Source organism: Neofelis nebulosa, chromosome 11 (assembly GCF_028018385.1).
Source record: "Neofelis nebulosa isolate mNeoNeb1 chromosome 11, mNeoNeb1.pri, whole genome shotgun sequence".
In the NCBI taxonomy this organism is placed as follows: domain Eukaryota; kingdom Metazoa; phylum Chordata; class Mammalia; order Carnivora; family Felidae; genus Neofelis; species Neofelis nebulosa.
This window is the reverse complement of record NC_080792.1, coordinates 76,941,947-76,965,959: the sequence shown is the minus strand read 5'-3', so window position 1 is coordinate 76,965,959 and position 24,013 is coordinate 76,941,947. Positions and strand designations below refer to the sequence as shown.

General features: G+C 53.5%; 1 protein-coding gene across 1 annotated transcript; it reads right to left on the bottom strand.

Moving 5' to 3' along the window:
- Positions 1–519: 519 nt before the first annotated feature.
- On the bottom strand, positions 520–23,807 carry GLTP (glycolipid transfer protein). Its single transcript, XM_058691011.1, has 5 exons — positions 23,581–23,807; positions 7,503–7,561; positions 6,349–6,482; positions 3,505–3,655; positions 520–1,684 (listed from the first exon to the last, which is right to left on the bottom strand). Exons 1-5 carry the CDS (start codon positions 23,681–23,683, stop codon positions 1,502–1,504), a joined length of 630 nt encoding a protein of 209 aa, XP_058546994.1. The 5' UTR covers positions 23,684–23,807; the 3' UTR covers positions 520–1,501.
- Positions 23,808–24,013: the final 206 nt, after the last annotated feature.

The following is a 24,013-nucleotide window of genomic DNA, read 5'->3' as shown; positions in this document are numbered from 1 at the left end:
CAGGGATGCGGCCCCTCATCTGTGGCCCCAGGCACCCTCTGGGCACGGACTACTCTGTATCATCCCTATTGATTTACTGGCCCATCCTGCCCACTAGACTGCCAACTCTGTAGGAGCAGGAATGAAGTAAAACAAAGATTCTCTCTCCATTTAACCCAAGTATCAGAAAAAGCATCAGCCTACGAGCAAGCGAAAAACTTCAGGTCACAGGTTAGGGAGGCAAGAGGGATTGGTAGGGACTGGGGCAAAATGGAGAATATATTTGTCCACTTGTCCTACCCAGCCAAGGGGGCAATTATTCCTCAGCTCCTGCCACGCAGTCTGATTTTTCTTCTAAAGAAGCTAGAAATCAAGATTTGTGTGTGAAATTTCTCCAGTTTCTCAATGTGGCAACCACTTCTATTTTTGTAAACCACGGAGGCCAGAAAGCAGGGCCCTGGCTGGTCCCCAGTTGTAACCTCTTATCCAGAAGCAGGGGGGTGGGAAAGGGATCAAGAACCAAAACCAGCACACCAAGGTGATTCCAAAATAGAGATTTGTTTATTAAGGATCATTTAGTCTCTGCATAAAAATCACCAATTGTTCCTCAGCGGGTTTTAACACACATCAATTCTTTTGGGGCTGCTCTGTTCGCCCCAACACTTTAAAAAATACAGCTCTTTTTAGCGCCAAGAAGGACAGTTAAGGCAGCGAGGCATTTTTCTTGGGTCTCAGTAGATGGAGGGTTCATCCTCTCCCCCTTGAGAGAGTTCACACAGTAGGTAGTTTCTTAGGTTGGAAAAGCTGTCCCTGAAGAAAATAACTATGCAGAAAAATGCAAATATAGTCACATAGGGCCACTCATTTGTGCCTGATAGCTTTAAAATAACCCTCCCCGTGGCCATCAAAGGCTTGCTGGTTGGTTTCGGCTATAAAAAAACTGTCTGGCAAAAGACAGTAAGAAAGAGCAGTATCTTTAATGACTGTTGTGAGGTCGGGCTGTGCAAACCACATGAGAACACACGCCAGTTTGCTTTAAAAAAAAAAAAATCCCACAACAGGGGCTCTGTGTAATTTCAGATCAAACTCCGCATGGTCCTTAAAATACCCAAAACATCATTCAGCCAGATCCTAAGGACACATGCTTCTTTTTCAAGGGAGGGGTGTGACACACAGTTCCCCCAGAGTTATGCTCCGCGTGGGGGGAGAAAAAAAAACAAAACAAACCTTAGAACTCGATTAGAAACATTAATTGATCTTTCCCACACTGAAATGAAGGGATAAAGTCAGTCTGTGCTGCTGTGAAATTCAAAGGAGATTCGGAAGTAGGATCGTTATTTATTGCTCCGTGAGGATAAACCCCCCAAAATGACTTAAAAAATAAAAACCTGGGCCGCCCGGCCCCTGCAGACCCCGGCCGGACTCTGGGCCGCTCCGGGGCGGGGGCACGCGGGCCGGTGCGGGCGGCCCGCCAGCTTGATTCACAGTGATTCGGGTTAGCCGGTTGCTGGGGTGCGCGTGCCTACACCTTGTAGTTGAGCTCGGCGTTCATCTTGGTGTACATCTCGTAGATGACGTCGATGGTGGCCGTGTAGTTGACCAGGAAGAGACGGACCTTCTCCAGGCACTCTTCCTCTGTCACGTTCTGCCCCTTGGAGAGCGCTTTCAGGAAGTCAGACTTGTAGGGTGCCGCGTAGAGCGCTGCCTTGAGACGGGCGAGAGGGGCGGGGGCACAGAGTTAGGGGACCAGCAGGGGCCGCCAGGCGGGGCACAGTGGGGTTCTGGGAGGGGGTGTCCCCGAGGTCCCTGCTACTCATGGTGTCGGAAGGGAAAGGAAGAGGGAGATGTGTGTTCCCTTCTACCCCCGTGAGGGACAGCAGGAAGGACACCAGCTTCGGGGACAGACAGACCTGGGTTCAAATTCCAGCTTGTGCCGCCGACTAGCTGTGAGCCTTGAGCAAGTTACTTAGCCTCTCTGAGCCTCAGTTTCCTCATCTGTAAAATCGGGATGATAATGGCACCCACGGGCATCAGGTTGCTCTCGTAAGGATCAAGGAGGTTGTGCAAAGTACTCAGCATGCACCAGGCACACAGTAGGTGCTCAGCATGGACGAGCCGCTTCCCTCTGGGTCCCCTGCTCTGGAGAAGATGGACTGCTTCTTCAGAGACCGCACTTTCGGACCAGGGGAGAGGGCTGCTGACATGGACGGGGGCCTCTTTTCTCCTTCGGGGGGGTGGGGCTACACGTCCCTAAATTTCAAGGCTCCCCTGACACTTGAAAAGTACAGAGAACAGGTAACGCGCAGAATTGCAGAGCCAGAAAGAAAAGGTTGCAGCTGAGTCAGAAGCTTAGGCTAGGAGTTAGACAGGCTGGGGTGGCTATAAATAATAAAATCATCCATACGAACAGCAGCAGTAAAGCTTTGATTTACTGAGTGTAAACCAGGCACCAAGCACTTTGTACATATTAACTCTTTTAATCTTTACTACAACCCTTGGAGGTGAGGCCTAGTTTATGCCCATTTGAAAGATGACGATGCTGAGGCTCAGGGAGGTGGAATCCCAGACCGCATCGTACTGTGTGACCTTGAGCGAGATAATTAACCAACCTCTCTGAGCACCAGATTCCTCATCTGTGAAATGGAGGTGAGGATGTGCGTTCGTGAAGAGTAGAATGTGTGGGCAGCCCGCCCTCGGCCAGGCACACAGGACATGCTGTTATCACTCAGGTGCGGGTTGCAAGGACTTTGTAGGGGGCAACACAGCGTGGCGGGGGGGGGGGGGGGGCGGGGAGCAGGGCTTCATGGCACCCACCTGGGCCCTGCCCCCAGCCCCACCAGGGGGGACAGCCAGAGGTGGCCCAGCTCTTCCTGCCTGTACCCAGACTGGCTCCTGACCCAGCCTGTGCCTTGTGGGAAAGAGACCAGCCTGTTGGACCCCGGTTCTCAGGGGACAGGGGATGGGCTGCGGGGGAGGGTGGCCAGGACAGGCTGGGCCAGACGAGGGGCCAAGAGACGAGAGTTAGCCAGAGACAGCATGGGGGGCACCCCAAGGACCTCCTGACATCTTCCCGATGGACCTCTCAGCTGGTGATCCTGGGGGCCCCCAGGCAACCGGGCTAGTGCTGAAGCCCCACTTCCAGAAACCCTGGCTAATGTCACCCCAACGTAAGCCACCAAGAGCCCTGTGGACCCGCGTCTCTTTAGCAGATGCCCCGGTGGGTACAGGAGCCCTTCTTCCCCTCCCTTCCCAGGGTGAGGATCCGGGGAGAATCCAAGGGGCCAAACAGCCTGCCCGCCAGCGCCAGGGTTGCTCCCACAGCCCCCTGGTCAGGCGTCACGGGACACTCAACGGAAACGGCACGGAGCAGCTCTAGAAACACCCACCGTGGCCACAGATGGGGCTGGGCGAGCGCATGTGACAGGGCTCCTGCGTGAGCCAGCCTCACCCCCAATAGGCCCAGCTGGGCCCAACCAGGTCCCCCAGGGCCACGGCTAAGCCGTGGCAGGAGGGGGGCCGGCTCACCTGGAAGATCTTCTGCACGATCCAGCCGTGGTACTTCTTGAGGGCCATCTCGTAGGCCTTGGTGGCGTTGACGCGGATGAGGTTGGGGTGATTCTCATCCCGCTCCCCGTCGCAGATGCTCTGGAGGAAGACCTGGATGAAGCGGAGGCCCCTGCGGCCCGGGAGAGAGACGGCGCTTCAGGACCGGGCGCGCTCGGACCCGCCACGCCGCCGGCACACCCCTGCACAGACCCTGACGCACTTGGACCTGAGCGCCCGCTCTGAGCCGCGGGTACGCACACACACGCACGCGCACACACGCTCCCGGTGGTGGTCACTCCTCAGGTGGTAGCTTCGACCCCGCTTACGTGTAACGTGACCAGCCGGCTCAGCGCAGCGGCTCCCGGGCACCTTGTCCAGAGGAGACCTGCCGCTGGCCGCTGGCCGCGCTCCCCGCCGGGCTGCGAGGTCTACGAGGCCGGGTCTGGGCCTGCCTTGCCCACTTCTGTCTCCACGCGGCCAGCCCCCGCCACGCGTCAGCTCGCGGACCACGGACTGTGGACACACTGACCGGGCCGCCTTGTGCCTGGACGCCCCGCCTTTACCACCGCCCTGAGCCACTGTCTACACCCTCCAGTGGCCGCTTGAGCCCCTCCTCCAGGCCCTTGAATGCACGGCATCTCATCTCCGGCTCCCTCGGCCCCAGGAGGCTAGGCTTGGCACAACCTGCCCGTTTCACAGAGGAGAACATCGAGGCACCCCCGAAAGGCTCAGGCAAAGGCCAGGATGCGAACCCCACTGTCTGACCCCGGAGCCCGACTCCTTCCTTCCCCACCCTTCCCTCTCCCCCCGGAGTCCCTGGATGAGCTGCTCTGTTCCTTCCCTGCAGAGAGGTGGGGATCAGGCTGGCGGGGGATGAGGGGAGGCTTTTAGGGGCAGGAGCACTGGGACTAAAGGGTCTCTTTGTCACCTGTGAGGTAAAGGGAAGTCCTCCATACCTGAATCAGAGCCCTTAACCATCAGGGATCAGCCTGGGCTGTGGGACTGAGCCCAGGGGACAATCCCAGCCCCGTCCTGCTCAGCCACCTCTGCTGAGCCCCTGCCTCCCCACAGCCCTAATGACCGCCCTCTACCCAGCAGCCGGGATGGGGTACCATCTGACCCTGTGGCTGAACACCTTCATGGCCCTCGGTGGCTCCCCAGCACCCCGATCAGGCTGGGACTCACCTCTGTCCAATCCCGCCTGGTCCCTCCCTGCTCCTGCCTCACATCCAGAACCTGTGAGACCAGACCCTCCCAGACTAGCAGGCACCGGGCCTCTCCTGCCCTCCCACCTCTCCAAGGCCTCGTCCTCCTGGGACCCTCCTGCTCAGTCCCAGAGACTCTGCCTGGCACCTCTCCTCCAGGAAGCCCTCCCTGACCTCTCTCTGCTCCAGGCGCTGCTACCCTGCTGTCAGGATGCACCCACCAGCCAGATACCCTACTCAGGCTGTGGTATCTGAAGAGGGACCCCACTTGTTCGATGCGGCATCCCACAGGCCCAGCACACAGCAGGTGCTTATTACGTGCTCAGCCAGTTGGCATCTCCCTTCACCCGCCCTCCCAGTCACCCGGCTCTGCCCATGTCTGATCAGGACACGAACAATCTAACCGAGCTGAACATCACCATCTGCCTTGCTCCTCCTAAGAAACCGGCAGAACTTGCCGATGGATGAACCAGGGAGCAGGCCTCACCCAGGCCTGTGAGTCTGTCACCGAGAGACAAAAGTGGGTGGGGGTGGTCCCTAAAACATGCTGTGAGGGCGTTAACTGCAGCCCACCCACCCCCCTGACGTCCTCGGCTGCGCCCTCCAGGTGGGAGACTCTCTCTGTTCCATTTCACCGAAGAAGTATGTGGTGGGGAGAGGTGGCCGGCTGGGGCTGGGGAGAGACACGGGGGAGGAGCACCCTTCCTGACTCCAGGCCCAAGATAGGGCAACACTAGGAACATCCGTGGGACGGAGTATGTGCCTGGCTTCATGGCAGCTGCCAGTGGTGTCTACACAGCTAAAGGAGAATTCTGTGCCTGGTAGAGAGCTGTGTGAGCTCAGCCAGCCAACTGCCCGGGCTCTCTGAGCCTCGGTGGTCTTATCTGTGAGATGAGAACAACTGGATGTGGGGTCAAGTATCTGCTGGAAGGATGATATATATATATATATATATATATATATATATATATATATATATATATATATATATATACAGTGATTATGAGCATTCTCAAGTTTGGGGTAAGACTGTCTGGGTTCAAATCCCCTATCAGGGTACCCTGCCTCCAGCCCATGGGACAATTCTGTGCAAATCAGAGAGAGTGCCTTCTCCTCAAGACGCTGTATTCCTGTCAAGAAGCTCCCATAAAGTCAAACCTGGCACGTGCATGATGCAACCAGCCCTGGATAGCACACCTTTGTGCAGTGTACAACCTGCACAACTGTGCTTGGCCATTGGGGTCCAGCTCTGACCCTGTGACCTGGGCACATTATTTGGCCTCCAGAGCCCCAGTGGCCTCCCCCTGTGAGATGGGGATGATCACCACACCTAACTCACAGCACACGAAATACGATCAGACGTAAAAAAAAAAAAAAAACGATTAGAACGACATCTAGAGTATGCACTCACTTGCTATGCCTCTGGTGGGACTGGAACAAGGGAGCATCACCAGCAGGGGGGCCTTGGCCCTTTGGGCACTTTTTCTCAGCATTTCACACACGTGAAAGGAACGGGGGTGGCCTCGGAAGGCAACAGTAGGCTTGGACGCTCCTAGTCTGCAGAGCAGGGCCCCCGGGGCTGCACAGCCACACACGCCCTGCCACCCAAGCCCATCACCTTTTCAGCCACATCAGCGCCAGCGTGGCTCCCACTTTGGGCCACTCTGCTCCGTACATTTCCTTCTCCACCTCTAGGATGTTCTGCAGGGTCCGGAATTTGGCCGGGTTGCTGTCGTACACAGCTTTGATTTTCTGAAACAGAGCACACGGGGTTCTCCCTTGGAAAGGCCGTCCCCCACACCTGGTCGGGGAGCACCCCTCTCCTTCCCACCCGCGCCAGCACCAGCAGCAGGGGCTTGTGCCAGTAACTACATGACAGTAGCTACCATGACTGTTCACGTTTACCGAGCACCTTCCGTGAGCCGGGAGGGTTGGCAAAGCCCTTTATGGGCGCTGCTCTGCTTGATCCTCCCAGTGATCCTGATGTTGCTGTCATGACCCCCGTTTGCAGTGGGGAAAGCGAGGCTCAGACAGGGGAAGGGATAGCTGGCAGCGGGATCCGGCATAGACCGGTTCCAGGGTCCATGCTCTCCAACCACGATCGATGGCGCCTCAGACCCTGAGCATCGGAAGTGGACGGTCGCTTTGGGATTCAAAGATGTCCGGGAACAAGGCTCCTGAATCGGAGCCAGGCAGTTTGGATCTGAATCCCACCTCCGCTCCTTCCTTGCTGTGTGACCTTAGGGTGAGCCCTTCCACCCCGCCGAGCCCCGGCTTCCTCGTCTGTAAAACGGGGATAACGACAGACCAGCCTCAAAGGGCCGCTGGGCTGACAAAATGAGACAATCCAGCGTGGCCAAGCGGCAGGCCGGGCCGTACGTGGATCCTCACGGGGAGAAGGGCAGTGGCTGGGTGACGGCAGTCCAGGGGATGACCCAGGAATGGGGAGGGGGGAAGGGCCGAGCCAATGCACCCGTGGACTTTGGAGTTTACTTCTTATTTGGTCGTGGTGGATACAAGAACCAGGAGGTTCCTTCCCAGGTCAACCCTTCAGACTGTCATCCCCGTCAGGCTGTGACTGCGGGGTATATGATTTCAAAGGAGCACCAAGAGCCCTGGGCCAGATGACCTGGGGGCCAAGCCTGTTTTCCACGTATCCTTCCTGTTCCTCAACCTGGGGAGCCTGCGGCCAGGAGCAGGGCGCTGGTGACTAATGCAGGTTCACAGTCCCAGTGGAGGTTCCGGGCTGTGGCTGCTGGGCCAAGTACATACCGTGATGTTGCCACTTATGTCTGCCTTGATGGGAGTAAACACTGGGGACCCGAGGCAATCTGGGGACAAAACCAGAAGAGAGATTCAGATTCCCAACAAGGAGGAGATTCAGGAACTCCATAGGCCACAGACGCTTGGGAACCGGAAGGCAGTTCACTTGGTGTGTTTAGGGACGAGCGGAGCTGTTTATAGGTGGTAAGAAGGCTTGTGGGCGAGTTAATTTGGAGCGGTGGGCTCCAGGTGAGACCAGTTTCTTGTTGCAGGACTTGTCAGAGCCTTTAAAATCCAACTGGAATATCTAGGGGGCAAATCCTTTTATCCGCAGCACCCTTTGTTCTTGGACAGCACTGCCCAGAACTTTCTGCAGTGATGGAAATGTTCTGTATCTGCATTAATATAGACCCCGTGTGGCTACCGAGCACTTGAAATGTGGTGTGACTGAGGAACTGAATTTGTAATTTTACTTGACTCTCATTCATTGAAATGTAAATAGCACATGTGGCCGGTGGCTACCTTATTGATCAGCACAGCTGTATACAGTACCTTGCAGAAATAACGTTCTGAGAAAGCCCTCTTGGCCAACAAGGCGGATCACTGCTAATAGACCAGTCTGAGGAATCTTATGAGGCAGAAGGGCCAGACTGACTAAAAATGACCTTCTCGGGCGCCTGGGTGGCTCAGTCGGTTAAGGGTCCGACTTCGGCTCAGGTCATGATCTCGCGTTTCATGGGTTTGAGCCCCGCGTCGGGTTCTGTGCTGACAGCTCAGAGCCGGGAGCCCCTGCTCCCGAATCTGTGTCTCCCTCTCTCTCTGCCCCTCCCCTGCTCACGCTCTGTCTCTCTCTCTCTCTCTCTCAAAAATAAACAATAAACATTAAAAAAATTTTTTTAAACGACCTTCTCATTCACCAGCCTGTAAGAAAGAAAGAAACTGGCGACACAGAGGCTCCACGGTTCGGAGACCCAGCCTCAGAGCCCGGGAGAACACGTCAGCAATGGGGTCCCGGTCACTTAACACAGCGTGAGGGACGCGGGCTCAACCTCCACCCTGCTCTGCAGGCACTGGCCTCAGCCTTCCCATCTAGCCAGTGGGGCAGCAGGACCAATCAGAGATGCCGCGGGCAGGACTTGAAAGAACCCACCTCCAAGGCACACGTTTTGCTTATGTCTGGAATCGGAATGTTCTTAATTGGAGGGGGTTTTCCCTTCTTGGTGTTACTGGTGACACCGTTTTTTGTCTTTGTTTTTGAAGTTTATTTATTTTGAGAGCGAGAGAGCGAGCGAGGGGGAGAGCACGGGTGGGGGAGGGGGAGCGAGAGAAGAAGAGAGAGAGAGAATCCCAAGCAGGCTGCCCTATGCCAGCACAGAGCCAGACTCCGGGTTCAAACTCACGAACCATGAGACAGTGACCTGAGCAGAAACCAAGAGTTGGACGCTTAACCAACTGAGCCACCCAGGCGCCCCGCCAGTGACACCTTTGAGTCCATGAAAGGCAGACCTCGAAATGGGTGGGGCCTGGGACTCTGAGCAGCCTGCCCCCCTCCTTTCCCTCCTTTGTGACCCTCTGGCACTGTCGTGAGGACCTGAGACACCCCACAGGTCAGAGCCTCTTGCTGAGGGCTTGGCATGGAGGAAACACGCAGGGAACGGCTGGTTCCCTCGTGAGCAGGTTCAGCGCGACCCTCACCCTCAGAGCCTGAAGCCAGCTGTGCTCCCCCAACACATTCTTTCCCCCCTCGTTGCTGTGTCCAGAGACCACAGGGCCCCGGGGACACAGACGCCCGAGCAGGCCACCGTGGGTACCCACGGGAGGGACATGCCAGACTCTCCTCGCCCGGCAGGTCAGGCGGGGGCCTCGGTGTGCACGCCACCTTGACCGCACGGGAGCAGAGGCTTGGGGGAGGGGCAGCTGCAGACTGAATTCCACCCAAGGTGACCCGGCACACCTGGCCAGCCATCTGGAACAGTCCAAGCACAGCTGTTAAAAGAGGTGCATTGGGGAAACAGCTTTAGACACTATAAATGAAATACCCCAGAAGCCAGTGGAAAGAAAGTGGGGAAGGCATCCAGACAGATGGGGTTTGTTTGAATCCTGCCCCGGCCACACCCCAGTTGAGCAAGTCTCCTCGCCTGGGTGCCTCGGTTTCCTCTCATGTCAAATGGGGCAGTAATTGTACTTAATTCATAGGACTGTCACGGGAATTAAAAAACCATGTACTGGACGCATTTAGCAGAGTCCCCGGTGCACGAACTCAATTAAGATGGATTTTGACCATGTTCACGACTTCAAGCTCCGTGGTCCTGCAAACGTCAGCCAGCTGTGCTCAGAAGCCACGGGCCCTGAGGAATCTCTGCCCAACGGGAACACGCTTGGCCTGTACCCACACCCCTCTATCCTCTGCCTTCTTGAGGCCCCTCGTCAGGCCCAGGGCAGGCTTCAGGCACAGAATCCTCAGGCTGACTGGCCAGCCTTCTGTCATCCACTGGGCTTCTCTCCCGTGCCTGTGGGGCCAGACCGCCTTCCACGGGGCCATGCAGGTGCGGCTCCCAGGTGCTGGGCTGGGGGTCCAGACGGCCTGCCCCACTTAATCCTGAGCACTCGGGCCTCCCAAACTACCCCATCCCAATCTTTCATCTTGCCTGACGCACCACTGACTTCATCCAGCAGGGAGGGTCGTGGAATCTGCTAACCCTGGAGCACGTTACTACCGGCTGCCGCAAAGCACAAGGCGTTCTGGACTTAAATAGTAATGCAAGCGAGCCAGTCACAGCGACTGTTCCCTCTTGACTGTGCAGCCAGGGGTCACCAATGCTGACCCTCACAGGGGCCAGGCGGGTCCCCTGGATGTGCTGCATGGGGACTGACTGCTCCTCAGCTCTGGCTGATGGCTTCATGTCCTCATCCTCCAAAAATGCATAATGTCCAAAGATACAGGGCGAACTGATGGATGGATAGACAGGTGCAGTAAAATATTAATGGCAGAATGCAGGTGGTGGGTGTGCAAATATGCACTGTTAAAATTCTTTCAATTTTACCTTATGTTTGAAAATTGTCGGGGCACCTGGGTGGCTCAGTGCGTTAAGTGTCCGACTTTGGATCAGGTCGTAATCTCACGGTTCCGTGGGTTTGAGCCCCACATCAGGCTGAGTGCTGACAGCGCAGAGCCTGGAGCCTGCTTTGGATTGTGTCTCCCTCTCTCTCTGCCCCTCCCCTGCCTGCACTCTCTGTCTGTCTGTCTCTCTCAAAAAATAAATAAACATTTAAAAATTAGGAAAAAACTTGTCGCATTTAACATGCTGGGGGAAAAGTCAGGGCTTGTGTTTTTTGTGGGGGTTTTTTTGCTCATAAAGTCGTATTTTTTCCTTTTACTTTTTTTCCGAGTCCGTTTCATGGTGCTTGTGGTTCCACGTGTCATTCTATTTACCACCCATCTCCCCCTTGGACTTGAGCTCTGAGAGGGCAGGGACCTGGTCACCTGGGCCCCCCCTCCTCCCCGTCCTGTGCCCCCTGTGCCCAGCATGCGTGGCACGAATGAATGGCCCGACGGTGGAAACTTCCCTCCAGTCCCACTTTCTATCCACCCACTGGTGGTGCCGATTGACCCGACGCATGGTTCTAGAGGCACCCATACCACCAAGATGGCGGAGAATACGGGGAGGGGATGGGGCCCCAGTTTCTCTGATAAAGGAGAACGTAGGAAGACCGGCCCTGGGGGGCTGCGCGACGTGGGGAGGCATCATACGTGCCAACTGAGCCCTCGGTCCGCGTGTGATCGTTTTCCCCGCTACGGGCCGAGTCGAGGAGAACCTTCCATGGGAGAACGTACAGACCCGGGGCTCCGGAACCAGTCATTGCCAACCACCCATGGGCGGTTTACCGGCCTGTCCCAGTGACACAGGTCATTGAGCATGCATTTCAGAGACGCAGAAAAATGTTATCTGGCCTCCTCCGCTCTGAAAAGAGCTCTTGTGCAGTTTCTGAGCAGTCCTGCCCCGGTGGCAGGGAGAAAGGCTTTTTGTTTCGCGTTCTCCTGACAGTGCGCTATGCGGGTCACGAGGCCGCTGTGGTCAGCAGGAGCCGGGCCCTGGGAGCAGTGGCTATTGTGTGCCGTGGCCACCAGGCAGGGACACGGCTTCTGCTCCACTGGGGAGGGCAGGGATGCAGGGCCTAAGTGTACTTCTGGAGCGGGGAGCAGAGGAGGAGCTGAGAGGGACGGTGGGGGGTCGGGGGGGGGAGTGGGCGGACCCCAGGAGAGAGGGGTGGGGAGGCTGACCCCAGAGTCCACTTCCAGCAGGAGAGGCATCTCTGTACACACATAGACACGCACGTCGGGGTCAGTTTCAGAGCACCTGGGAGCAGGGAGGAGGCGGTGTGATGCTCTGAGGTCTGCTGGTCTGGGTTCAGGTCCCAGGTCTGTGACTTTGGACAAGTGAGTTAACCGTGCCGGGCTCAGGTCCCTCACTGTCCGCAGCCCACGGGTGCCGTGTGCAGGCGCAGTTGAGGCTGAAACCTGCTTCAACATGACCTACTGAATGTTCCAGGCTTGTCTGCCTTTGGTGCCATCCAAGGCCACCACGCCCAGAAAAGTCAAGGGACTTGCCTAGGGTCACAAAGAGGAAGCCAGGCACTCAGACGTAATTACAGAACCAGGGCTGGTTCCACTTCTCCCTCACCTTTCTTTCTAGAATGTTCCCAGCCAGGTGAACTCACCAAAAAGGAGAGTACTCTGACAGGAAAACCAGAAGATGATTTTAATCACCAAGCACATGGTGGCCTTTTGAATAGTTTAAACTCAGGCTGGCCCCTGCTCTGGGCAGACTGTGACACTACCCAGCCTTACCTTTCCTACGGAATGTAGCCGTGCCCCAAAATTACCTTTCTTGTTTTACCAGTTTTGCAGATATACCTCCAAGTTGGTTTTTATTGTTGTCAGCAAACAGGCTCTTTAAAATGCCATCCAGAAGCCCTCTGCCAAAAGGGAGGGAGGGGGTTTGGATGGTTTCCTAGTTCCTCATCTTACCTCCAGGGAGAAAGGAAGTTGTGAAAGTTTCTTTCTCCGTGAAAGAAAGAAAGAAAGAAAGAAAGAAAGAAAGAAAGAAAGAAAGAAAGAAAGAAAGAAAGAAAAGAGAGAGGGAAAGAAAGGAGAGAGAGAGAGAGAGAAAGAAAGAAAGAGGGAGAGAGAGAGAGAAAGAAAGAGAGAAAGAAAGAAAGAGGGAGAAAGAAAGAAAGAAAGAAAGAAGGAAAGAAAGAAGAGAGAGGGAAAGAAAGGAGAGAGAGAAAGAAAGAAGAGAAAGGGAAAGAGAGAGAAAGAAAGAAAGGAGAGAGAAAGAAAGAAAGAAAAAGAAAGGGGAAAGGAGAGAGAAAGGGAAAGAAAGGAGAGAGAGAGAAAGAAAGAGGGAGAGAGGGGGGGAGAGAGAAAGAAAGAAAGGGAGAGAGAGAAAGAAAGAGAGAAAGAAGAGAAAGGGAAAGAGAGAAAGAAAGAAAGAGAGAAAGAAAGAAAGAGGGAGAAAGAAAGAAAGAAAGAAAGAAAGAAAGAAAGAAAGAAAGAAAAGAGAGGGAAAGAAAGGAGAGAGAGAGAGAAAGAAAGAAGAGAAAGGGAAAGAGAGAGAGAAAGAAAGGATAGAGAAAGAAAGAAAGAAAGAAAGAGAAAGGAGAAAGGAGAGAGAGAGAAAGAAAGAGGGAGAAAGAAAGAAAGAAGAGAAAGGGAAAGAAACGAGAGAGAGAGAAAGAAGGAAAGAGGGAGAGAGAGAGAGAAAGAGAGAAAGAAAGAGGGAGAGAGAGAAAGAAAGAAGAGAGAGGGAAAGAAATAAAGGAGAGAGAAAGGAAAAGAAAGAAAGAAAGAAGAGAAAGGGAAAGAAAGAGAGAGAGAAAGAAGGAAAGAGGGAGAGAGAGAGAGAGAGAAAGAAAGGAGAGACAGAGAAAGAGAGAGAGGGAAAGAAAAAAGGAGAGAGAGAGAGAAAGAAGGAAAAAGGGAAAGAAAGGAGAGAGAGAAAGAAAGAGGGAGAGAGAGAGAAAGAGGGAGAAAGAAAGAAAGAAAGAAAGAAAGAAAGAAAGAAAGAAAGAAAGAAAGAAAGAAAGAAAGAAAGAAAGAAAGAAAGAAAAGAATAAGCTATAACTCCAACGTCTGACTCCATAGGACCACTCCTAATGGGCACAGATTCTAAATACAGATAAGCCTTGGTTATCGGGAATATGTGGCAAATGGCCACTTCTGTTTGGTGTGGAAGGTTCTTCTAAGCATGCTACTCAATCCAGAAGGCATAAGGAAAATACCACAAAGCTGATTACAAAACCCAGAAACCTCTTACATGGGGCATGAGGAGATATCCCATCACCAATCACAGGCAAACAACAAACTGATGGTCGGAGGGCTGGTCTGTGAAACAAACCATAGACTAAAGATAATTATCCTTAATATGTAAAGAGCTCTGATAAATCAATAAGAAACAGCCGAACCTGATAGAAAAATGTCATAACATAGAACAACAAAATGTCTTACCTTGACAATAAAAAGAAGATAAAATTAAAACGGCGAAATATTTTTTAGCTGTCTAATGTAACGAATGCCCCAACCTTCTCTAGTTCAACCACTCTGGATGAAACACATCAAAATGTAACACAAATGTCCCTGCTTTCGTATACCAAGCCACACACGGTTTTCTAAATAGGGCCATCATCGATGATAGGAATTATGATAAAGGTGTGAGCCAGTAACCTCACAGGCCCCCTGAACCCTTCACTAAATGGCTCTACGTGGCATTTTCAGGTTTTCAGGACCATGTTGCCTAATCGAAAAGAAATTGTTCTTGACGGGCAAGGAGCACCACTCCCTCCTGCTTTCTCTGTAGCGCTTTCATTCTGCTAGATACTTGGGAAACAAATAACGAAGGGGGTCAGCTTCAAGGTCAAGCATTTTGTGCATGACCTCTGTGATGATTCTGGCTGGACAACCTCCTACCTGGGATTCACCAGGGTTCAGATAAGGAGGTTGCCCAGAGAGCAGAATGCCCCACAAGCCATCAGTTACCATATGTCACCCAGAATCAGACTCGTTTCTGCTTTTTCCGGCTTCAACGTGGTTGGAAAGCAACAGTTGTTACGAACGCTCTGAGCATGACCACAGCACATATGCAAGCTTCCCCACGACACCTGCCGGACACTGGGCAACGGGGCGACTGAACTGCCCTGCCTGGACCCCCCTCTCATTCCATCTCAGGAATAATTTTGGCAGGGGAATAAAAAGCACTCCTCTTCTTAGACACAAGGCTTTGCTTTCAGCCTGTGTGATTCAGGATGGAAACCCCGACCCCAACCAATACTTACTTCAAAAAGGAAGAACAGGATGCCTGTGTCGTTGATGCTAGGAGCCTGGTTTAGGAAGGTTCTATTTCAAATTCAATTTTTTTTTTTTCAGTAGCTGGATAATTAGGTTCCATTGCTAAAGATACGGGGCAGATTAACTTTACAGGTCCTGGCTTTTCGAGGACGATAATGGGAGGAACTCAAATTACAGCCAATGGAAGTGAATCATTTATTAATCCACAGGTATGTGGTGTGTGTGTGACGGCTCAGTCTATACTAAGGCCTGCTTTGAGAATGCCCACCTTCGTAAAACTAAGACTTCTCGAGATAAGGCATTTTATTGTTGTGTGAATTGTCGTTTTTAAATTTTTTTACTGTCTAAAGAGGAAAGGATGTTTACAAAACAATCCTGTGGCACCCGGGTGGCCCAGAGGGTTAAGCGCCCGACTCTTTGATTTCAGCTCAGGTCACGATCTCGTGGGTCGTGGACTTGAGCCCCGTGTTGGGCTCTCTGCTGTCAGCGCAGAGCCCGCTTTGGTTCTTCCATCTCTCTCTCTCTCTCTCTCTCTCTCTCTGCCCCACCCCACTGTCTCAAAAATAAATATTTAAAAACAAAACAAAAGAAAGCCAATCCAAAACACTGGTTATAAATTAAAAATCACCCCAATGGCATGCCAACTCCCTTTGTCCACAGTTGTCCCCTTCAACAAAAGCCACCCCTGAAGTGGGGATGTGGCTGGGAAACTCATTTTTCTCTACTTGCTGTGTGGCCTGGGAGAAATCAGTTAACCTCTCTGAGCCGCGGCTTCCTCAGGCTTCCTCATTTGTAAAACGAGGCCGACAACGGACCCCACCTCAGGACCTCACCTCATCGGGTCGCTGGGAGGCTTAAATGAGGTGTTGTTTAAAGGGCTTTGCACGGTCTCTGGCACCTAGTAAATGCTCAGGAAAAAAGAAAGTATTCTTTATGCTTATGATTATTATTATTTATAACATCATTTTCATCTTTCTCAACAGACAAAGCTTTTCTTCAGAGAGGAAATCCAGAGAAGAAGCCTCCCAATGACTAAGAAATCACAGAAGAAAGAGAGTAAGGGAGGGAGGAGGGAAAGTGGAGCCTACTGATGGATATGGATACAATTAGCAGGAAACCTCCTGTCATAAAATAAGGACTTCAAATGTACTCCAGACCATTAAAAAAAAAACCGGCTCTCAGACGAGAGTGGAGTGAGGGAACTTGGGGGAACAGCACGGCAGAAAATGAATCACTTCCGAGCACAGGAAAGTGTGAGCTGGCTGGTTTTTATAGGACCCTGGAGAGGGCGGATCAGCTGTAATGACTTAAAAGCTCAGATACAGTTAACACGCTAACCAAAAAGAGAAAAAAAAAAAAAAAAAAAAAAGCCCCCGATACAAGTAACACTGTAAGAAAGCAACAAAAGGAGTGAACATCCACCCAGGCGGTTTTTAAACTGAAACAATGAAACCTAAGACCAGAGCCCCTCCGGGTGGCTCACCGAAACCAGCGCTGCTTGGCCAGATGGGGATTTCCTAGCACTCCCCTCCCCCACTCCCAAACAGCGTGGAAGGGCCAGAAACGGGGCTACTTCTGCCCGGAGTAAGACCTCCCCGGGTCGTCTTTGAGTGCTGCCCTCCCTTATCACAGGGCCAGCCCACTTCTCAGCCCCGTGGACCACTTCCCAGCTGTGCCGACCTGGTCACCTCCCTTCCCCACTCGGAACCTCGGTTTCTTCTTCTGTAAAATGGTGCTACTCCTTCCGAATTCGTAAGGTCATTAGAAGGCTTAGAAATGAGACAGAGGCTCGTTCGAAGCTCGGCACGTGGGCGCCACTCAAGACAGGAGTCACGCTAGCTGTGATCAGGGTCGTGCGTTATATTTTACAAAGCCCTCTGTCACTCGCTCTTCCCATTCCCTCTCAGGTCGACACCTCTGGACAACTCCGCTCTGCCGGGTGCACTGCTGGGCCCCGGGAGGGCCCGACCTCTGCCCCTGAGGGATTCGCAGTGGGGCACTGTTCCTCCAAGCAGCCCTGTGCTGGAGGTGAGGCAGGCCTGGATGAGCTAGCAAGAGACAGAGTGGACACTTTCCCTCCTACTTCTCCATTTGAGTCCTTCTGGGAGCAGAAGCCAGACTTCAGTCCTTGACCTCAGGGCCAGACTTTTCTGAACATGGGGACGAGGAGGATCTACTCGCAGTCACTGGAGGACAAAGCAGGCGGGCACCGGTGGTCTGTGCTCCGCGCTGGTCTTTGGATGTTATAAATGAGGGTGCTGGAGCGGTCTCAGACCAGCAGCTGGCTCCAAGCCCTGGCCGTCGGTCACCAGACCCACAGATGGGAGAGACAGCTTCTTTCTGGAAATCTTTGTTTCTTTCCCAAGGGCTGTGTGGCAGTGTCTGAAGGCCTGAGGCCATCCGTCCTATCTGGGCAAAGATGGAGCGATTCTGGGCGCTGAGCACCAAAATCATTTGGGAAGGTCACCTCCATCCTTCTTGGGAGGCCAAGCCCAGTCGGGGCTGGAGGCCTAGAGAGGGGATGAACTTAGGCGTGGACACAGCCTTGGCACCGTGGAACCAGGACTCAAGCTCGCGTGGGCTCGGCCTGCCGCCAGGGCCCGTGTTTCTTCCCATTCATCTACCTATGATTTTCAGAGCAAGGCCTTCAGCAGACAGCGGACCCAAGTTCAAAGTGACTTCTCCCAGTTGAGCCTCAAAAGCAGCCAACTCACAGCTGTTACAGACACAACTGGCTAACACAGGAGTCAGCGGCAGCTCTTTCAACAGGGGTCACTCAGATCTTCCCTGGGCCAGGTGAGATCATGAGCGTGACACATCAGAAGGACATCGGGCACACAGTAGGTGCTCCTAAAGTCTAGTGGGCCCCCACCCACTACCTGCAAAGGCACTACCAGCCAGTAAGAGTCTCCTGGCAGTTTCGAAATTGCAAAACCCTATTGCAGAAAGTGTATTTTTGGACTCTTCCTCCCACAGGGACACAGTTTCCTCTAAAAGCGTCCCTCACAGGCATACAGTCTATGTCCAGTCCCTACAGAATCCAGCCTTCAACAGACACTCAACCAAAATGATAACTAACCTGCTAGAGTAAGACGGTTCAATCCAGTTTCTTGCTCATCTTTCTTGCGATATTAGCTTTAAAACTTGTATAAACTTAAAAAACAAAACACCGCAGAGATCTGATAGGTGGTCCCGAGTCCCAGAAGGTACTTGTTGCCCTGGGGCAGATAACTTCCCTCAAAGAAGGGGAACTTCTTACTCCCAGGCCAAGGGGTGTTAAGGGGGCTGGTTCTCAGGCGGTTAACGCCATGTTCCAATTACAGGAGAAGCTGACCTGTTTGGGATGACTGGGTGACTTCTATATCCCAGTCATTCAAATTTGCATTCCAATGAGCAAGGGTTATGGGCCCAGCTTGGAGGGCCAATTAGGAGGCAAACACCCGGGAGGAAAGCTGCATATCTGGTTTGCGGGTTCCGGCATCTTGAACCAGTCACTGTGCCCCCTGGACTCTTTAGTGGCCATGCAGGTGGCTCCACGCGGGGCAGAAGGGGGTTTCTCCTCTGCCGGACAGGAAGCCAGGACAGCAAGCAGGCACATGGCCAAGACCACTGCATAAGGAATCCTGAGGCCTGAGGCCCGAGTTCTGGTTTGACCTGAGCTGTGGCTGGGCTCCATTGGTTGCCCCCTGGCTGTGTGACCCTGGGCATGTCACCTAACCTCTTGGGCCTCGGTTTCTCTGGCTGTATAACAAGAAGATAATTCTGTCCTTCTGGGCTGCCACTGTCCCCCCCCCCGCCCCCCACAAATAGAGCAAGCACTGAACCAAAGGGATGGGAAAGCACTCTTTCTGGGGTTTCCCCTACGACTATTTAATGAGCGCCAGATACCTGTAAGGCCTGGTTCTCTGAACGTCCGTTTAATGACATAAGAGATCTGAAGGAAGAAAAATCATCCCCAGAAAGTGGATGTCAAGAACTGAGAGATGGAGATCATTCCCTTCTGCATCTTCAGTTTCTACCTAAACAGTGAGAACAGACAGGTGTGGCTTCATGCACCACGTCCGACGGACCTGGAACAGCGTGTTAAGAAAACACCGAGGCTGTGTCTAGACTAGAAGGGAGAGAGCGGTATCATGACTGGTTAATAATGTCATGTCTGCCATGGGTACGGTTTATGAGTTATGTATTTTTTTAAATTTATTCATTTATTACTATTTAAAAAAACTTTTAATGTTTATATTTATTTTTGAGAGAGAGACAGAGCGGGGGCAGGGGAGGGACAGAGAGAGGGAGACACACAATCCGCAGCAGCCTCCAGGCTCTGAGCTGGCAGCACAGAGCCCGACGCGGGGCTCAAACTCACGAACCCTGAGATCATGACCCGAGCTGAAGTTGGCTGCCTAACTGACTGAGCCACCCAGGCGCCCCGTGAGTTATGTATTTTAATTCAGAAAGAGAGAGAAAAGCAAAACTTCTTCTAGAAAGAACCCAGAAAAAAAAACAAAACAAAACAAAACATGGGAATGGAACCAAAAGCATTCACTCAGCAAATATCACCAGCTCACCTGGGGCCAGGCGCTGAAATAGCTCAAAGTCACAGAATGTGATAGGTTCTGTGGTAGTCTAAGGGAGTCAGGAAAGACTTTCCGGATGAGGTGACTTTCCCGTAGGGATAAGCGGAGCCCAGCCAGGCCAAAGGAAGGTGGTAGGCTGGAGAGGAGGAGGGGTGTGCCAGGCAGAGGCAAGTGATGGCACGGCACCACTCGTGGGGCTGCAAGCCATCCAGAGAGGCTACAACACAGATTTCAAGGTGGGGTAATAGGGAGCCACCGAGGCTTCTAGGCAGGGAGTGACCAGATGAAATGACATCCCTGTCTCTCCCTCCCCCTCTCCCACTGCCTCCGCCCTCTAATTGTTAGTACTGTAGAACATTGCTGCATAATTGACCTAAAAGATGAGAGAGCAAGCCTCACAGAAGTCACTTGCAAGCTGATCACTCAGACATGAGATCCAATTACTGGGTCAAGGTGGAGAAAGAAGCTGGACAAGGGGCTGGACTCTAAGTGGACATAGTAAAGCCTGTACCACGCCAGAGGTTCAGGCCAGAGATAAGGACGAAGGGCTAGCCCAAGATGTGGACGCTCTGAGCCACACCAGACCCGCAGCCCGAGGAATCAGCATTCACCCGGGCTGACCAACTCTGTCACAAACCACACCCGACAAAAGTGAAAGAAATGTGATTGCTCTAAAAGCTTTCGCATCTTTCAACCCAGCAATTTCACTTCTAAAAATTACAAATAATGAAAGAAGTACACAAAGAAACACATACGAGCATGTTCACTGCAGTGTTGTTTACGAGAGTTGTTTACGAGAGCAGACCACGAGAGAAGTGATGTGCGTGGCCCACAGCAGGGGACTGGTTAATTAAAGGATGACCACATTCAAACAAAGGAATTCTAAGCAGCTGTGACAAATGGTGACAGGCATGGGAAGATGGTCATGCTATATAGTGGGCGGAAAAAAGCAACTTATGCATTTTCCCTTAAGACGGACAAAAATGAGTCCAATAGGAAAGTATTTCGGAATGTCAACAGAGATGCTCTCAAAATAAAAACAAGCAAACCAAAAAACCCGACCTCAAAAGGTTCTGAGAGGATTAGAGTACTAGCACATCGTAAGTGCTCAAGAGATGACAGATTTTTATTTATCATTTCTTCTTGCAAAGTTTTTCCTTCGATACACAGATCTTCCTTACAGCATTCAATACTTTTTAAAAACACAGCTTTCTGGGGCGCCCGGGTGGCTCAGTCGGCTGAGCTCCCAACTTCGGCTCAGAGATCATGATCTCGCGGTTCGTGAGTTCGAGCCCCACATCGGGCTCGTTGCTGCCGGAGAGGAGCCTGCTTGGGATCCTCTGTCCCCCTCCCTCTACCCCTCCCCCACCTGCGCTCTCTCAAAAATAAATAAACGTTTAAAGCAAAACAAAACAGCTTTCAGCCCTTTGCCCTATTTATATGAAGAACAGTGGTTCTCACACCAGATTTTGTCTCCTCGCACAAGTCATTGTCCCAACTTGGGGAGAGGGAGGTGTTACTGGCATCGAGTAGGTAGAGGCCAGGGATGCCACTAAATGCACAGGACGGCGCCCACCACAAAGAATGATCCTGCCTCAACCGTCAGCCGTGCCATGGTGGAGAGACCCTGATTTAGAGGGAAGCGTGGCTGCAACCTATTTCAGACTTCTTGCATCCACTAAGCCAGACCTGCCCCATTCAAGAAGACACACGCAAGCCACCCGGACCATCCAGGTGACCACACGCCCCCAAGATGAGACAGAGCCCCTGTGTTAGAGCCCATGGTGGATCTCAACGGACCCCTGAGTCCCAGAGAAAAACCACTGGTGGGAGCATCCTCCTAAAACTGAAATCCTCAGGAGAAACTCTTCTCCCAGACAAGCACAATGGTTCAAAATGGATTATCACATTTTTTTCTTTTAAGAGGGCTAAGAATTATTCTGTGTGGGCCAACCCACGGAGGCTTCTGTATAAGTGGGGCCTCTGTCAACAGATGTGCTGCCCCACGGCACATGGCTCACAGCAAAGACAAGGGTCCTTTCAGATCAGAGGAAGGGAGGAGGGGATGCTCTTCAGCCCTGGCATCCTGGCCCTGCTGGCTCCAGGGGCCACCGTCCCCTCTCCTCTAAAAGCAGCCAGATGATCGCATCCGGTGAGGGTCCCCCCAACTGCAGAACCGTAGTACGGGCACCTTTGCCAAAGATAAAGAGATTAACTTGGGGTTTCTCACCTTGACAAGGCAAACATTTGGGGCTGGATCAATTCTTTGTGGTGAAGTTGTCCTCTGCATCGTAAGGTATTTTGCGGCATATCCCTGGCCTCTACCCACTGAATGCCAGCAGCACCTCCCTGCACGCCACCCCCCCAGCCCCGCCCAACACACACACACACACACACACACACACACACACACACACACGCACGCACAAGCTGTGACAAACAAAAATGGCTCTAGACATTGCCAGCTGTCCCCTGAGGGGCAAAACCGCCCTCAGTGGAGAACCATTAGCTTAAACAGATTCTGAATCCTTGTCCAGGGCAAGCTGGCTGAGTCCTGCCAATGTTCACAGAACAAGAGGTGGTGGGGGGTGGGGGGAGGCATGCAAATAAAAAGTTCCTCGGTGCCAAAGCCAGTGAGTTCCCAAGCCCCTGCCTGGAGAGTCAGTGTTATTTCAACACTGAGATAACCGATAAGAACATTTCAGACACTCCATGAGGATGGACTAAGCACCTACTATGTGCCAGGCACTGTTCTGGGTACTGAGGGTGCAGCTGCGGACATAAAAGGCCAAGACCCTGCTCTCGGGTTGCTAACCCAGGTCTGAGGATCATACGAACCAGGTGACTGCACTCACTCAAACCCTGATTAATCATCTACTACGTGAAGGAACCAAAACTGGACCAAGGAACTGATGCGATAACTGCTGCCCCCGCAGCTAAGATCCATTTGGCATTTAAGGCCTCACAGCTTTACACACATTTACCCCCTCGCAGCTAGCCTGAGAGATCAGCAAACCCATTTCACAGATGGGGACCACCCACTTAGGGGTAACGGGAGTGGCTGTCCGTGTGCCAGATCTCTTCAGCCCCAGGTCAGTGTTAAGGTTCTGTCAGTTTGTGGGTTACAGCTGAACTCTGTCCTGGGGATGGGTATCTTCCTGCAAGGCCACCGAGTGAATGAGCAGGGCAAGGCGCAGGGCAAGCCCACATGGAAGGGTCTGGTTGCACCTTTAGCCAGGACCCGAAAGGCAAAAGGCAGCGGCGGGTGGTGTTGTCTTCTATTTCCCATTTTCCATCCAGGGCCTGGGCTGGGCTCAGGGAGGTGAGGAAAGATGCTCTGAAACTGGCTTAGCGACTGCCTTCCTCACGCTCCCACAGCCTTCCTGGACCTGCCATATGAGGCAGGGGTCTTCTTCCAGAGCCCATGCCAAGCACTCTGTGTCTGACGTCACCCCACAAAGCAGCTTCCCCTGACCTGACCCCTGTTCTAAATGGAGGACAAACTTTAGGTGGTTCCCCCTAGAAAGGGGTGCCAGAGTTTCGCGAATCCCTCTTCAAAACCTCCCTCCTCATCCTTCCTCCCTTGGTGCAGGGGTGGGGTGTCTTTGATCTGGAATGGGGGAATTCTGAGGAAAGAAGGGTTCACACCTGCGAGGGGGAGGCTGGAGAATGTAAGGAAAAGAGAGGGCTTATGGAATGGGAGGGTTATTTTAAGGGGAGGGAGTTGAAAGCCACTCTCAAAAGCAAGAAGGGAATGATAGGGTGAGGGATACAGGATTTGGGGTTGAAGGGGCGGGATGCTTTCGGGAAGATGGGAGGATTGGAAGTGTCAGGGGTGTCTGGGAGAGAGGGATGATTGGGGGAGCCCAAGGAAGTGGAGAACTGGCGCGCGGGAGGGGGGTGGGCATCTTAAGGAAACGGTGGAGTGTGAGGTGGTGGAGATGAAGGAGTGGAGTGTTTGGAGGAGACGAAGGATCTGGGGGTGTCCGGGAGAGGGAGAACCTGGGGTGCCTGTAAGGAAAGGGGGTCTTGGGTGCCTGGGGAAATAGGATCTGGGGTGTCCGGGAGAGGGACGGCTGGAGGATGCTCGGGAGAAGGGGGTTCGGGTGCATCTGGGAGCGCTCCGGAGAAGAGCTGCGGGCTGGCTCCCCCATTCACCCCTGCTCACCGAAGAAGGGCGGCAGGTGGGACACCGCCTCGAGGAAGGGCCCCGTCTCGATCTGCTTGTCCGCGGGCAGCGGCTTCAGCAGGTGCTCGGCCAGCAGCGCCATTTCGGGGTCGAGGCCGGCGGTGATGCCCCAGCCGGCGCCGCGGGCGTCCACGCCGCCCCCCGGGCCGCCGCCGTCAGCGCTGGGGCCGTCACTGCCGCCCGCCGCAGACTCAGGGGACGCCAGCGTCGCCACTTCCGCCCTCGCCGCGCCCGCGTAGCCGAGCGCTCAGCGCCGCCCGCAGGCCAAGCGCCTAAGCGTCCAGACGCGCCGCCCCGCCCCCACCCGCCCGCGCCAATCCGCGCCCGCCGTCGCGCCCGCCCGTCCAATCCGCGCCCGTCGCCGCCCGCCTCCCCGCCGCCATTGGTCAGGGGGCGGGGCCGGCCAGTCCGG